Source organism: Scylla paramamosain, unplaced genomic scaffold (assembly GCF_035594125.1).
Source record: "Scylla paramamosain isolate STU-SP2022 unplaced genomic scaffold, ASM3559412v1 Contig17, whole genome shotgun sequence".
NCBI lineage: Eukaryota > Metazoa > Arthropoda > Malacostraca > Decapoda > Portunidae > Scylla > Scylla paramamosain.
Window position 1 is genome coordinate 288,322 of NW_026973682.1, and position 16,679 is coordinate 305,000.

General features: G+C 42.1%; 2 protein-coding genes across 5 annotated transcripts in view; both read right to left on the reverse strand.

Annotated features, from left to right (window-relative positions):
- The window catches only part of LOC135097328 (cytosolic Fe-S cluster assembly factor nubp1-like), a 12,282-nt gene extending 1,237 nt beyond the window's left edge, over positions 1-11,045 (reverse strand). Inside the window, exons 1-6 of one of the 4 annotated variants that reach the window (XM_063999123.1) lie at positions 9,882-11,045; positions 6,045-6,178; positions 3,869-3,970; positions 2,941-3,031; positions 1,669-1,779; positions 1,097-1,284 (exon numbers count right to left, since the gene is read on the reverse strand). In XM_063999123.1, coding sequence (XP_063855193.1) covers positions 1,246-1,284; positions 1,669-1,779; positions 2,941-3,031; positions 3,869-3,970; positions 6,045-6,058 — 357 coding nt within the window. In that variant the 5' untranslated portion in view covers positions 6,059-6,178; positions 9,882-11,045 and the 3' untranslated portion in view covers positions 1,097-1,245. Of the gene's footprint in view, positions 1-1,096; positions 1,285-1,668; positions 1,780-2,940; positions 3,032-3,868; positions 3,971-6,044; positions 7,226-9,881 lie in introns of those variants that run through there. The other 3 variants (XM_063999121.1, XM_063999122.1, XM_063999120.1) reach the window with 3 other exon arrangements.
- Positions 11,046-13,471: 2,426 nt separating this feature from the next.
- The window catches only part of LOC135097312 (uncharacterized), a 3,476-nt gene continuing 268 nt past the window's right edge, over positions 13,472-16,679 (reverse strand). Inside the window, exons 1-2 of the mRNA XM_063999106.1 lie at positions 15,630-16,679; positions 13,472-15,520 (exon numbers count right to left, since the gene is read on the reverse strand). The exon at positions 15,630-16,679 is cut by the window's right edge and continues 268 nt beyond it. Of these exons, the coding sequence (XP_063855176.1) occupies positions 13,762-15,520; positions 15,630-15,763 (1,893 nt within the window). The 5' untranslated portion in view covers positions 15,764-16,679 and the 3' untranslated portion in view covers positions 13,472-13,761. The remainder of the gene's footprint in view (positions 15,521-15,629) is intronic.

A 16,679-nucleotide genomic window follows, 5' to 3' on the forward strand; every position in this document is an offset into this window, starting at 1 on the left:
CAAGTAGGTCCTACAGCCAACATGGTGCCCAGATCCACTATAGCTCAATTAATGTGTTGAGCTTTCACACTCCAGCAAAACTTAGTGCGGGTCTCCATCACAACACATTGTTTATCTCCCCAGCTGCAGTTGTCAAATAAGCACTGTAAGTAATTTCACAAGCACACACTGGCACATATACTTCATTTTTATAAGTTTTATAGTTGACAGTTTTACTCAAAGTACCACAATATATTTTTATTTAACATGTACAGCTTGTAGTACAGTGGTCATTTAATTTCAAATACTCCCAGCAAGTCTGGTATCACAGCCATATGCCATTCTTCCTGACAGCTCAGTTTGCCCAGCTGGCAGCAAAAATGGGCAGCATACTGGGGGAAATTTGCCCTGTGTGACACTGCCTTTAGTGTGATTAGCTGCACATACTAATATGATGCCAACCCCTACATGCTTAATGTGGGATAAGCTGGCTACAAGATTAGCCAGTCAAGATGTTTGCATGAACTAAATTCATATAATATTCTCCACAATTGTGCAAACAATTGGCACAGCACGAATGAGAGACCACTGACACGGAACACTGATTAGATTGAGTGGAGAGCATATATAAATAGAAAATGGGACACGAGCCTGTAGGACTCTGTCTGTGGCTTGTCTGCACCTGATCTGCTCAGCTGAATGTCTCAGGCACAGGTGGCAGGGGAGGGAATGGGCTGTCATGGTGTGGTGAGGGGCAAACAAGAGGCGGTGGTGTCAGGCTCTTGTGCTGACAAACTTGAGTAAGCCTTTGCAAATGTCCCTTGTGTTGGGGTAGGAGGAGGGATCCATCCTCTCCCCATTAGAGACTCAGGCACCAAGGTGAATTTGAAATTAACCTTAGGCAATGTTTTTGTGCAGTGTGTGTGTGTGTGTGTGTGTGTGTGTACACACACACACACACACACACACACACACACACACACACACACACACACACACACACACACACACACACACACACACACACACAGTCTTTACTACCTCCTTCGTGGGGGTGGTGGCCTGGAACAAAGATTGAATTCCAGATAAAGAATCTTCCATTTAAAACAACACTTACTATTTGCAATGTCTTTGTATGCCTGAGTGACAGCAGCATCTGAATCTTGTGTTGGAATGTTGGTGCCTTCATCACACGCCTGGGCCACCCGGGGGTCCAGCGGCAGCTGGCCAAGCAGTGGCATCTAAGTATCCTCTGCCAGCTGGGGGTCACATCCCAGTAGTGGCAGGGAAGACGGCCATCTTGGTCTGAAATTCATGGTGCATCAAGATAAGACAAGCCTGACATACTCCTCTTAAGATGGCTTACCTAATACAAGATTTGCAAGATTTCTTATTGAAAAATTTTTGTTTCATCCTGGCAGAAAAATTGTGTAATTTTTTTTTGTTCTGTTAATTTAATTTTAACTGGTTGACTTTTGTATTGCCAAAAATCTTCCATTGATAAGAAAGGTGTGGTCTGTCGCCATCAATCTTGTCCCTTTACACAACACACATGAATTCCCACCTAGCCAAGAGGTGGTCTTGGTTGCAAGGAGTCTATGATTGCTGCTGGATCCCAGCTACATCACCACCACTCTTTGCTGCTGACACACAAATGAACAGGTGAGAGGCACCACACATCTCACTCACCTTACACTTGGGGCACACAAAGGTGGTCATGTCCTCCACCAGGCCAATGATGGGAATGTTCACTTTCCTGCAGAATGTGATTTCCTTCCTCACATCCAGCAGAGCCACTTCCTGGTGAGGGAAACAAGTCACATGAAGGGAAGGTACAACTCCGCCTTCCTAACCAGAGAAACTGACGTTAACGCCAAAGTCAGAGTCAAGCACTACTTTGTGCATATGAACTGAGTATGTGGACTGCTATCATTGTAGACAGAAAGGGGAACTGCATCAAGCTCAAAGATGAAGGAATTGTGTCAAGCTTGAGCTCAGCCCCAACACAGATGACCAGCATGTGGAGAGAACACTGCATGCTTTTATGAAAGTCAACTAACATTTATGCTTACTTTTAAAATTCCCACATGATAATGATGGAGGTCTTTAAGTGGTATAAGGAAAATCACAAGTGTGAAAGAAAATCCTGAAAGTCAGTAATGAGGACAGGTCAAGAAACAACAGGCTCAAACCCAATAAAGTTAGATTTGAAAGAGAGATACAAAGAAATTGGTTATCAAGTAGTGATAGATGAAAGAAACAGGCTTAGTAAAAAGGTTATTAGTGCTGAGTCATTAAGGACAAGTAAAGACAAATTTCTGGATGAGGAGGATAGATGGAAATGGAAGGGTATATTTCATACAGGGACTGCCATGTGTGGGCTTCTTGTAGCTTCCCTCATCTCATGTTGTTATATTCTAAGCAATCCCACATCAAACACTACTAATTCTTCCCTCACACTTTCTCCACTGTACTCATTTCAAACCTCACATCAATATATTCAGTCTTACATCCACAGCTACATGCTTAAACACTACCTCATCAATCACTTCAACATTAAAAACTACATTACTCTCCTGTCACCCAACATCCTTATACACTTACATTTCTTAAAGTAAACAAGATACATGAAATAAAAGAAATTAAAAAAACCTCACGATGATAATTCTTGATTCCACATAAAACTCAACGGTTTGACAAAATCAGCAACGCTTCTCCTTTGACCATTTCCCTGGAGTGAGTGCAGGGTTGGTGTCATGTACAAGTCTCCTCCAGTTAACCATTTCTGTCCCTTTCATGTTCCTCTGTGCCTCCTATCCTTTGCTGTTCTACCACAATCTCATCCCTCCATCTCATTCTGTCTTCCCCTCAGTGGCTTTCTCCAGGCTCCTTTAATTGGCTTCTGGTCTCCTCTTCTTACAAAACCAAAGACACTAGAGGTAACCTATTTCTACTACTTACCATCTTTCTTGGGTCCCTTCCAGATGACAGCGTCGTCTGCACTGTTGAGCAGGAACCCAACGGACATGACAGCCAGATTGTCAGACACATACTGAAAGGGTACACTGTCTTGTCATATATAAAGGATTTATCTGAAGTGTCTGTCATATACAAATGATCTATCTAAAGAGTACCTGTTATATACAAATGATTTAGTTGAAGAGTGTGTGCCAACAAATTATTTACGAGTATGTGAAGTATTTATCCATCATATACAAATAATTATCTGAATCAAATAAAAAATAAATACAAATAAATAAAAAAATACATGAAAATAGAAAGCAGTTTCTTCCCAGAGTAACAAGGTAGGTAATACTTAATGTGAAGGATAATTAAGAAGAAAAAAAAATTTTTTTAATTACTGTAACTCTGTGTGGGCTGAAGTACAAGAATGCTTAAAATGATCTAGCATGAGACAGCATTTCTGGTGCACAACTACAGGGAAAAATAACGGGAGCATTTTGTTCACACCACAGAATACTATTGGGAAAACTCTAACCTGGTTTAAGAAATTTATAAAAAGGGGAAAAAAAAAAGGAAACAGCATTTCTTGTTCACAACTACAGGGAAATAACAGGAGCATTTGTTTACACCACGGTGTACTATTGGGAAAACTCTAACCTGGTTTAAGAAATTTATAAGAAGGGAAAAAAAGGAAAAAGGAAAACTGGGAAACTATTTTGACATGATGGAAGTGTTAAATCTTCAAGTAAAAAAAATAAAATAAAATAAATAAATAAAAAATAAATAAATAAAAAGGACTGACACACACACACACACACACACACACACACACTTTTACACTATTACCATTGAGGCTTATCCCAGGTTAAGAGATTTTCCTCAACAGTACAAAACCTAACATAGGAACCTGGAAGTTGCCACCTACCACAGGGGACCAGCCAACACCTGAAGAGTGGACCTTCTCCTCTGCTGTCCCCAACACCCGCGGCTGAGACGGCCCACAGATGTCAATGTCAAGGAACCCCACCTGCCAGGGAGACAATGGAGGGGCAATGTTACCACAGGAAGGATGACCGGGAAGACTGAACAACTCACACGATCCTTATACAGGGTGTCCTCGAGTTACACTTGTCCACTTGTTGAGTGACGTGCAGGATGTATTGTTAGTATGAAGCTGTTGACAAGTAAGATCATTGTATTTAATGCATTGGGAAGAATAATAATGCAATGTGGCAAAGGTATGGCTATATTGGAAGTGAGTGAGCCATAAGTAGCTGCATTTTCTATTGTACTTTTGTTAAGGTGATCTGTTTTCTGTTTCATCAGATGAAAAGCAATGAGACAAGCAGCAGCACTGGCTGTGCTTCAGTGCAGTTTTGCCAGTGTTACTGCAGTTCAAGAACATTTGTGGGTGACATTACAACAGTGGTGAGCTCTGTTCCTGGGCTGCATCATAAACATTATTTTGGCATGTCAGAACCATCCTAAGTAGGCAGTGAACCTGACACACACTTCCTTCCTCAGTCTATTGCCACATGATGAAGCATGCCTTCACTACACTCACCAGTTCACTAATTCTTTGTATTGTTTTTATCTTTTATTTCGTTTAGAAAAAAGAGTGTTTGGTGCAGTATGTGTGTGTGGTGTACTATAAAAAGTAAGAGGTCAGCATATTGGAGGGCATGCTGCTACCCTCACTCGAAGTGTACCACTGAAAAAAAAAAAAAAAAAAAAAAAAAAAAAAAAAAAAAAATGCAGGTAATTATGAAATGGGTGAAGTGAAAACCGCCATGAACGGAGGACTCCCTGCGTTGGCCCATATTAAGGAACCCTGGTCTCACCACTACTACTTTCCAAGGCCACAAAGATGATAAGCTGGGTTCTCAAGAGTGGTTTTCCTATTAGTAGATTTGTTAATCTGTCACTTGAACCATAAAGACACACTTAAAAACCTGTATCACTCCAAGCAGAGCTCTTGGAAAGTAGTGGGACACACAAATATTTAAGAATATAGTTCATGAGTCAAGGTCAACTCACTTCACTGCTAACTAACTGTTTCATTTAGTTTTTTTTTGGTATTTTTTATTTATTTATTTATTTATTTTTTAACTAACTTACCACTTGTAATAAATTTTAATGCTTTATTTTTACAGTCAATGAATATTTATTTTTTTGGATAGTTTTCTAGTTTTACTTTTTATGTCAGTCACTTACAATGTCTAAACTACATTTTATACAGATGTATTCTTATTTACATACAAACATGTGTTCAGTGTTTGATGCACAGCCATGCAACACTCAATAAAAAGTTCTCTCTCAATCTGTCATGATGCTCAGTACAGTGGGCAGCTAACCTCACTGATACCAGAGAGCATCACTGCACTGCTCACTAAGCAAAGGAGGGCTGCGTTCAGACCTGTCCTGTCCCACAAGAGGCTCTGACCAAAGGAGAAGAAGAGAGAGAGAGAGAGAGAGAGAGAGAGAGAGAGAGAGAGAGAGAGAGAGAGAGAGAGAGAGAGAGAGAGAGAGAGAGAGAGAGAGAGAGAGAGAGAGAGAGAGAGAGAGAGAGAGAGAGAGAGAGAGAGAGAGAGAGACTAAAGGTGCCAGTCCCTAAAAGGAACAAAAATATCCAAAATCAAGTGGAGAGATCTCTTCAACTCTCTCTCTTGAGAGATTTCAAGTCACAGGCAAGAGGGAATGCAGCAGCAAGCAGGAGTTTGAGTTTACAATTAACAGTTACTACAGTATATCCATGGGTTACTGCATTTCATCACTTTCACCATCCTACATTTCAATTCCTCTCTTACAAAGCACAGCAAATCTTTGATACACTAATTCTTCTCGCTGTCCACTCTGCTCACACCACAGGCATCCCTTCAGTAACTCATTTCTACTGTTTCAATCCTACTTCAATAACTTTTCATCTATATTCAATAAAATAAATAAATAATAGCAACCACTCTGCACTAAATAAATTTCAAAACTAACACCAGCTCACATCCTGATCACTCAACTAATCAGCACTAAACATGAGACACCGTCAGTGTGACACAAACAACAGTGAGTGGAAGGGTGACATGGAGTGTGGCAGTGTAGCTCACCTCCTTGGAGTCATCGAGGGCCAAGGTAAGGCCCAGCATGGCACTCACAGTGGACTTGCCCAAGCCTCCCTTGCCAGACAGCACCAGCACCTTGTTCTTGACGGATGCCAGGCGCTCCCTCACCACCACCAGGTCTGTGCACCATATGCCATCATTATGATTTTTTATTTTTACTTTCATTTTATTTATTTATTTTTCTATACAAGAGGGGCACTGGCCAAGGGCAACAAAAAGAGCAAAGGAGAAAGTCTATTGATGTGTCAGTCCCAAAAGAAGTGTCAAAAATGTCATCCAATATTGGAGGATGTGTCATGAAGCCTCCCTCTTGAAAGAGCTCAAGTCATAGGAAAGAGTAAATACAGAAGCAGGGAGTTCCTGATTTTACCAGAGAAAGTGATTAATTATTTAGAATACTAGTTAACTCTTACATTAGAGAGGTGGACAGAATAGGGGTGAGAGAAAGAAGAAAGTCTAGTGCTGCGAGGCCATGGGAGGAGGGGAGGCATACAGTTAGCAAGATCAGAAGAGCAGTCAGTGTGAAAAATGTGGTAGAGGATAGCAAGAGATGCAATAATGTGCCAATGAGAGAGAGGCTGAAGACAGTCAGTTAGGGGTGAGTAGTTGATAAGATGAAATGCTTTTGACACTAAACAAAAATTAGCAACTGTTGTGTATTGAAGCATCTCACTCATGTTATCAATAAGGTGTACTGAAGCATTTCATCAGATGTATCAGTGAAGCGTTTCACCAAAGGGGTTCAGAACCTCCTGGCCAGACACGAACCTTACACAGGGGAGTGAATACCTTTGTAGGCAAGACTTGAGTGGGAGTAAAAACAGTGAGCACTTACTCTCTTCCACCTCACACAGTCCCTCCACACTAAAGCAACCAAGGCATAGTACATTTCATGGCTATAAATCAAATAAAAACTAATATACATACTAGTTAAGCTTGCAATAAAACCTGTGCAAAGACCAAGCATAAGATATCACAGGAAATCATTGCCAAACACAGCTTTTTTTCATCCAAGTCTCTTAGTACTGGTATAACAAGAAGCAATGGATGTGATACAGTGTCTTGTAGGACAGCCTGAGGATAGGTAAAAAGAGTGGTTTGGTGCCCCAGGAGTGTTGCATGAACATGTCTGATACACCCAGTGAGCCAACTTACTTATGGCATACACAAAGATATGAAATAAAAAGTTTGTCCAGCAATCCAGCTGTCTATAAGTGTGTGATGCCCACTCCTAAAAACTTCCCCCACAGGACAAGAATGGCAGTGTCCATTGATTCCTGTCCTTGAATGCTCTAATCCTCACCTTATCTCCCCTCCCACACTCCAGCAAGACAGAGCTCTCCACAGCAAGGCTTCCATACATCAAGTCCACAGGCTGACTCATACCAGGTACAGCATCAGGACTCACTTCAAAACTTTCTACACTAAGCAAGGCTCACCATTTTCTACAGTAGGCAAGGTTTCAACAACAAAATTCAAATCATAAAACATCCAGACAGAGGAGAGCCACAGGAAGGTGAAAGTAAAGCATAAAGAAGTATGTGTGAGTGAGACAGTTGCCAGTGAGGACAGAAGCCTTCAAACAGCCTTGAGGGAGTGACTGGGTGGAGGGAGGTGGAGACTCTTCTGCCGTGGCTGCCCCTCCTGCAGGATGCGCTTATGATGCAGTTAACTTTAAGTGAATGCAGGAACAGAAATACACTAGAGAGGAAAAAAAAGAGATGACAAAGACTGAGAAACAAATGGAACACAAACCATAAAGAGAAATGAAAAGAAAAAATACAAGAGTAAAATAAGAAACAAACAAAAGAAAGGAGAAATATATTAGCAGGACAGAGGCACCAGTACAGGACACACACTGCACATAACAAAGCTGCCATTACAGATTACACCCAACATTACACTCAACATGGGCAGCTGAGTTCCTGGAAACTAGACACACTAATCTTATAACACTTCCACCAATCAAACCCAACTCAGCCATCACTCATAAGAACAAAAGAACACAAGGGAAACGGCAGGAAGCCATCAGGCCTACAAGTGGGAGTCCCTGTACGAAACATACCTACCTATTTCCACCATTCTCATAAAAAAATTTGTCTAATCTTTTAAAACTTGCTATTTGATTCATCCACTACTCTATCTAATAACCAATTTCTTCCTATCACTTTTCACTGATCATTCTCATCTATACATTTGTCTAATCTTGTTTCATAGCTCCCTAATGACTCAGCACTAACAACCTGGTTACAGATTCTATTCCATCTGTTCACCACCCTATTGAGAACCTATTTCTTCCTCACTGTTTAAAAGCTTAAAGCAGCATTAAAGTACACAATTCTTTGCCTCAAGCCCCAGGTGTGTGTGTGTGGTTGTGTGTGTGTGTGTGTGTTGTTGAGGGTCTGGCCAAGGGTAACAGAAACTAAAGGCGTCAGATCCTGAAGGAGACAGTGAAAGCAGTCCAAAATTACCTGGAGAAATGTTTTGAAGCTTCACTCCCTCTCAAAGAAGTTAAAGTCACAGACAGGAGTAAATACAGAAGTAGGCAGGGAGTTCCAGAATTTACCAGTGAAGCTTGCCAGTGTGAGTCCAAAGTGAGGCAGAGGACATGTTCACTGCTGTACAACTTTTCCACTGGTCATCTACACAACTTTTTAAACAATTTCTTGAATAATTGTGTAGCTTAAAAACAATATAACGTGCTATTCTTTGTCTACTTTCTGTGCATCCAGTAAGCAGTTTTCTCGTGCTCTGAATGTTAACAAGGGACAGTCACTACATTGGAAGTGTTCCCAACATAGCACCAGTCACTATGTTACTGGGTACACCCTGAAAAGTTTTGTTCATGATACAACACAAATTTGCAACTTCATAATCAACTTTGAAAGCCTACACGGTAATAATGCAATTAAAAAAGTAAGTGAGGGAAGGAATAACTTCCTACCATTACCAAAAAGATCAAGCTACTGTTCACTTTCAACCAGTGACAAGTGTGGACAACATGAAGGATATCAAGAATATCAAGCCAGGTAAACTCTGGAACTCCCTACCTGCTTCTGTATTTCCTCTTTTGACTTGAATTATTTCAAAATGGAAGTTTTAAGATGGTTCAAATTTTGGATGATCCTTTTTTGAGTGTACTCTATAAGGACTAGCACCTTGAGTGAGCCTTTCTATAACTTTTGCTGCCCTATGCCAGTGCCCCTCTTACATGAAAGAAAAAAAATCAGGGAAAAGTAATCTGCATCATAAAGGCAATCCTTGAGTGTGATGACTGCTGAGGCTCCATCAGGGCAAAGCAGAGACCAGTGGTGGGAAAGTTCATGTTGAGGCCAAGTAAGCATGGCACACTCTCGTATCTCACTCCTGGTGGCATGACTCTGGCCTCTGGCACAAATAAACAATCTTTCTGACTAGCAGATGTCCACTAGGGGATGACGGGACTAAGAGAATGAATGATGTGTCTATGAATGTGCGTTGCTTTGTCAGGGACATCCCATGTGGAATTGCTGGTTTGGTATATAGATAAAAATAGGCAGATGTATTAAATGTATGTTAAGACAAATGTTGGGTCTTGGTGTGAATGTGTGGGGCCAGCTGTACTATGACTTAGCTCCTGGTGTAGTAGGCTGGTCCATGAGACTGTCCCTCTCCACCAGGGGAAGATAGCTCAAAGAGTGTGAATGATGTGTGTTTGTGAATGTGTGGTGCTTTGTCTGTGCCAACCCGTGTCACTGCTGGCCTGCTAAATGTATGCAGAGATAGATATTTATTCTTAACATATGGCCATACATACTTCCCCCCGTCAGTGTTAGTACTCACATTCTTGGCAAAGGTTCCTAGGATGTCCTCAATGTCTCTCTTGAACTTCCTCTCCATGTCCCTCATGAACTACTCCATCTGGGAGAATGGTGTCACACACGTGACTACTCTACCACGGAACCAGGTGCCTACCTCTCAACCCGTGGCGCTGCCACGTGTATAGCTTGAGGCATACTGGATACGTGACCTCTAGCAGGCTACCAAGCCGATAACGAGGGGTGGAGTTCCATCGAGCTTCAGTCTCCTCCAAGGGTCGCTACAGCTCTGAGGTCGCCTTGGCATACGCTGGGAGCCTCATGTACACTCGAGAGCGGTGGTAAGAGTTACACCAGTGTTACACACCCACACACACACACACACACACAAACACATTTATATTTATTTTCTATTATGTATATGTAAAGGTGTTTATTTTTGTAATTTGTATCTATATGCATTTACTAACTTGGCTTAAGTTATTAACTGAACCAGTCTTTTAAGTTATTCAGTCCAGTTCAGATTGCCACTCCTTGTTACTTACTTTTACTTACTTAAATAATCTTCAATTTTGTATTGTTACTTAATTTAAGGGTTAACTTTAAGATATTAAATAGCAGTTAAAATGTCTCCTTTTCTCTTTTCTTTTAACCCTTCCATTGTTAGTGTGAGCAACACCCCTTCATGGTCCATCCTCTACAGTTCAGTGTATGCTCACACGTAACAATTGGGGGCCCGTCCGGGATATTACACATGTTTACACATACATATAACTACACTAGTTCCTTTCCTGCTCTCGAGTGTATATGAAGTTGTGCTTATTTCTTTGTTGGTGAATTTTTGCGTTTTTCCGCTTTAAAAGTACGCGAGGTACCGGCGTCTAGTCATAAAAGCGTTAAAAACCTAACAATTGATTTCCTCAGTGTTGCTTTAGTGTTGGTTCGATTCCCCTAGTAGTGACCTTCACCCCAAACTCCGAGACTCCTTAAAACTTGGGAACTTGCGTTCCACTCTTTGCTTGAAAGCAGCGAATACGGCAAGCCATTACAAGTGCTTAAGTGTTAGTTCTATGGTAGTCATTTTGGGGCAGTGATTATCGCTACACTTCTTCGATTCGTTGCCTCTTCAGAAGCACAGTTAAGGCGTTGCTAACCTTGACTCAACTAGACTCAAAAACGAGTCTCTGTCGATGCACGCGGGTCAACTCATTTCCCTCCGACTCGTGGTTTCGAACCTGTCGTTCACGCGGGTCCTTCCGACTCGTGGTGGCGAACCTAGGTCTTGGATCAGGTTTCAGTGTAGGGCTCAGACACACTTGATTTGGTTCAATTGACCTCACGCTCATTAATCATATCGCATGAGTTAAACTTGGACGCATTTTGCAGTAATCCTTCTGTGGCGGAGCTACAAACTGCCAAAGTGACAAAGAATGATTTAAAGTACATAGCCCGACAGTTTGATCTCTCATATCCATCTGGCATTCGGAAGGAAGAACTCCGAACTCAAATCCTAGTTCACCTTGGAGGTGGAGCCACTAGTGCTGCTTCACAGCACGACGCCAGTTTAATGCTCGAACTCGAAAAGCTGAAACTAATGGCAGCAAGAGAAAGAGAGAGAGAAGAGAGAGAACTAAGGCGAGAAGAACTAGCTTTTCAAAAAGAAAAAGCGGAAAGAGATCTGGCATATGTAAAAGAAAAGGAGGAAAAAGAAAGAGAGGAGAGAGAAAAAGAAAGAGAGGAGAGAGAAAAAGAAAGAATCCACGAGACCCAACTCGCACAATTAAAATCTCGATCAACCACCACAGCTGACCTCAAACAAAAGTTAACTAAATATCTCTCACTACTCCCTCAGTTCTCTGACAAAGACCCCGAAACTTTCTTTGGACAGTTCGAGGACACAGCAGTACATTTTGAACTGCCCCGAGAAGACTGGCCTTGGCTTCTTAAACCCAAACTCAGCCAAAAGGCTTTAACTATTTTGAACGGCCTCGAAAACAACACGGATTACGACTGTGTCAAACAGGGCATCCTAGCGGCGTACTCCATTACCACAGAAGGATACCGTCAGTCTTTTCGAAAAATGTTCAAAACTCCGCAACAAACCTATCTAGAGTTTGCCTCAGAGAAACTGAGGGCTCTCAAGCGTTGGCTTAAGTCAGCCGCAATAACCACGTACGACAAATTAGTAAATCTCTTAGCCTTAGAAGAATTCATGCGTAAGCTCCCTTACTCAGTAATGTTACACATCACCAACAAAGAAGAAACAGATCTTCTCAAAGCCGCTCAGTTTGCGGACCTTTTCTCCCTGGTGAATCGCAAGGCAACCTCAGACAAGCTGACCGAGACTCCTAGTGGTAAGATAAACTCAGGTAACTCAGGGGTTGGTAAAATGACCGGCAGTAGTACTCGACCACCTCTATTTTGTGCATTTTGTAAAGAACTGTCCTAATCCCAAGTGCAAGGTAGCTCAAACATATCCTGCCAAGCCAGTTGCTGGGCTGGGCTGGGCTGGGTCGGTACCGCCCTCACCTGGGGAGCTGCTCGCCCCACCATGAGGAAAGACACCATGGCTGCTGCTGCTGCTGCTGCCTGCCGATGGGGAGGACAGCTGTTACGGTTACATTATACTGCCACACCTCTGGGAAGATGCTCCTTACCTAAACATTACAAGAGCACACAACTTTTTTGGTCTAAAGGGTAACTTTTCTTGTTCCCTACTTGAAAGAGTGGAAGTTGGTTGGTTGGATGTATCTACTGGTACACAAGCTCACCAACCCACAACTCTACCCAGTCACCAACACGTTTAACATGCCTACGAAAGATACAATTGTACAACTTGAAAAAAATGAAATAAAATAAGCAAGAATAACACTAGGGCCTCATCCTAGGAATCATCTATGTCTATGAAGAGTTATCTTCGATAAAAGGCAAGTCAAGGATGAGTTCCTTTGCAATGATGCAGAGATCTAGGCAGAGGTGAATCAAGGATACAGAGTTCCCTTAACTGCCATGACGCAATCAGGGCTGAGGTGGATCAAGGATGAAGAGTTCCCTTGCAGTGACGCAGAGATCAAGGACTAAAAGAAATCACGGTAATTCTTAAGAAATACACCTCCACACATATCTTATTAATCTTTTCCCCTCTCTCTCAACAAGCTTGGGGGCACGTGGGGAATCGGGGGTTTTGGGGGGGACATAAAAGACCGATAAATGGACTTTGAAAATCTAGGGAAATTTCCCTAGAATAAAAAAATTTGGGGTAAAATTTAAGTTTTAACCAATATGCCAGAATAATTATATACCTAACCTAACTGGGGAGGCTGCGCCCCCCCCTGGACCCCCCCTAAGTTTACTAACCTAACCTATGCTTTCAACCTAACCTAACATAACCTAACCTAACCTGGGGCTGCGCCCCCTCCTCCTTTAACATTGTATTGTAACCTTAATATCAAGGAGCGATCAGTAAAACCTTTACAGACATGTAGCTATACTACTTACACTTCTTGAAAGCACACCTTACTGAAAATAATCTTGGGTGCGTTGTTCTTAAGATTTTCCGAAATCACGGTAATAAGTTGTAGTGTAGTGACGCGCAGATCAAGGTAAGAATGAAATGGGTGCTGCCCGTTTCGTCACCAAACTGTTTCGTCACCATTTTTTGAACCCGTTTCGTCACCTTCATTTACACCCGTTTCGTCACCAAATATTTTATTTATTGTAAAAACATTAAAATATTAAAAACAATAAAACATTAAAACTATAAAAACATTAAAATATATTTTTTTATTTTAAAAACATTAAAATATTAAAAACATTAAAACATTAAAACTATAAAAACATTAAAATATTAAAAACATTAAAACATTGAAAAAGTTAAAATACAGCAGTGAGGACATGTGCAGCTCTTATGTTGGACCAGGAATAAACTGCTTACAGCTTCTCAGAAATTTAGTTGTGGTGATGGATTTCTCTTCGTAGGCATCCCACAACTTCCACAGATGGACCTGCTTCTTATTGTTTCCTTTTCTTGTGCTGGATTTCAAGGATTGCTCAGCAACTAACTGCAACTGCAAGTTAACCATCATTGCTTCTTTGTGAAGAAGCGGAATGAGGAGGTATATAGATATGTTGTGTTTATTGGCGCGTGTGTTAATGCGTCTATGCCAGCCTTCGACATCATTGTTTGTGCGCACTAATCTTCGGAACACACACCAGTTGCCCACTGACCAGACAGTGTTATGAAGCCAAGTTTGACTTAGATAGTCAGTGAGTTCCCTTGTAGGCTCGCATAGCTGTGATCTTTCTTGTAGCGTTTCGAAGGCTGGTCGAATGTGACGTTTTGGCAGATAGGGAAGAGCAAAAAGTTGGCTTATAAAATCGTATACTGGACCACGCTCCATATAAGAAGTCGCTAAGCCAACTTGTTGCACTTTCCGCCACATGGCTTGAGCCCAATGAAAAGTGCACCCATGTAAATGAACAGAGGGATATACATTCCTTACAGCGTTCCACATAGCTACCTCAAAATCCATAATGACTTCTTCTACCTCTGGGTCTGCCTCCAGCAACGTATTGATGGCTTCAAACACTTTTCTATAGTCTTCCTCTTTTTTCCCACTCATCAAAACAAATAAGAGGGGCACTTGCTTTGCATGTTCGTCCGACTTAAGGAAGGCATGTATGGACAAAAGTTGATAAAATGGTTGCCGGACTATTCTAAATGTACCATCAATATACCACTGTTTGGTATTGCTCAAGAGGTGAAGTTGATTCTCAGTGGCCATGATAATATGGCGAGAGCTAATGAGGTTGGCATCATTTTCTATAATTACATCTGCTTGAATGAAATCTGGCGGCAAACTGTTAGCGATTAGTTCAAACTCAAGGTGAGACGGGTGGTGAGGTCTTTGAGATTGACGATGCCGGTTACCTTGCTTTACCAGGCTAATTAGTTTGGGTAACTGGTGGGCATTAGAGTGGGCTTCTTTATATGAGGCTAATTCCTCTTCTGCAATTTGGGCAGCTGATGTAAAGTTGTCGTGCGCACATCGATTTTTCACGGCTACCGATACTGCTGTTGCAGAAAGGAGTCCAGGTGTAGGGGGATGGCTGTGGGTGTGTTGCCCTGCCTTGAAATTTGCACCTCTTTGAATCACACTTGCTGGACACTTGTTATTCTTTTGGCGAATGGCACAAGTCCAATATGTTACAGATTCAGTTTCCTTTCTTATTGTATATGTGTATCCATCCGAACCGTGCAGTCGTGGCTTCCCGCGCTTTGTACCACCGGGAACAATTTCAAACGTCACTGGTTGATTATCAGTTAGATTTTCTTCTATCAGTGGTTCATTTTCTAGGGAAATTTCTTGCACTGGGATAACTTGATCGATGGGTAAATCCACCGTAAAAGAACTGTTTAGATCAACTATAGTCATAGACTCATAGGAATCCTCCATCGAGTGGCGGGGCGTAGAGTAACAGTCACTACTGATGGGGGAGTGGTGGGGCGTAGCAGCGTTGGGCGTAGACTGACAGGCACCACTGACGGAGGAGTGGTCGAGCGGAGACTGACAGGCACTACTGATGGGGGAGTGGTGGGGCTTAGGGCATTCAGGGCACGTCCAGTCAAAAGATCCGCCCTCCTTCAATTCCTTGTTAATCCGCCTGTAGGAAAAAAAAGTTTATTGACTGTGTATAATTATTACAAAATATCCACAGTAAACTCAAAATATATCAATAGTAATAGAGTACCCATCATGATTTGCATTCTCACCTGTACATCTCCTGAGTCATGTTTGTGTCACACACTCTGTGTCTCCACTGGTGACAGTTGTCACACAGTAGAGCATGCTGCTGTGGTCGCACTTCCTTCCCACAACCTGAACAGGAGTGACTACTGGAGGCCATGCTGAGGTGAATGTCTGACTTGGTGTTGAGAAAACCGTCAATGGTTCCGATCAAGTCATCGAGCTAATGGATAAGACTGTCTCACTGTCACATTGTCAGTTTAATAGGAACCTCTCTCGGCGGCAGTTTCACGGGACCACAGGTTAATGCCTTTCTTTCAGCCATAACATTATCATTTCACTAACTCTCTCTCTCTCTCTCTCTCTCTCTCTCTCTCTCTCTCTCTCTCTCTCTCTCTCTCTCTCTCTCTCTCTCTCTGAGAAAGAAAGAATAGAGAAAGAAAGAGATAATGAGAGGGAGGGAGGGACTGGCCGCGGGCCGGCAGCAGAGAGAGAATGAGAAAAAAAGAATGAGAGAGAGAGAGAGAGAGAGAGAGAGAGAGAGAGAGAGAGAGAGAGAGAGAGAGAGAGAGACTGACTGACCGTGGCCCGTCCTTATCTTATCAGGTGTCAGTTATTTTCCCTCCCTCCATTTCCCATATTTCTCTCTCTCTCTCTCTCTCTCTCTCTCTCTCTCTCTCTCTCTCTCTCTCTGTGTATATATATATATTCCTCCTTCCTCCCCCATAAACGTTAATTAACGATAGCAAAAACGTTTCCCTGGCGTGAATCCACAAATAGGTAACCGTTTGAAGCATTTGAGCTAATCTGTCTTTTTTTCCGATTCAGTATTCAGTGTGCATAATTTCGCACTTTCGTCATGGCTGCTCACCCGTGTGTATGGGTCTATCCCCTGTCCTTCCCGTGATCAGAGCAGCCCTCCCGTCTTCCTCCCCTCCCCATCACTCTCATACATCTGTGTGTGTGTGTGTGTGTGTGTGTGTGTGTGTGTGTCACTTTGTTTTTCTTATTTTCCTACTCTTCCTCTCTTTCATATTCATTTCATATATACGTGATACTTGGATTACTGGACGATG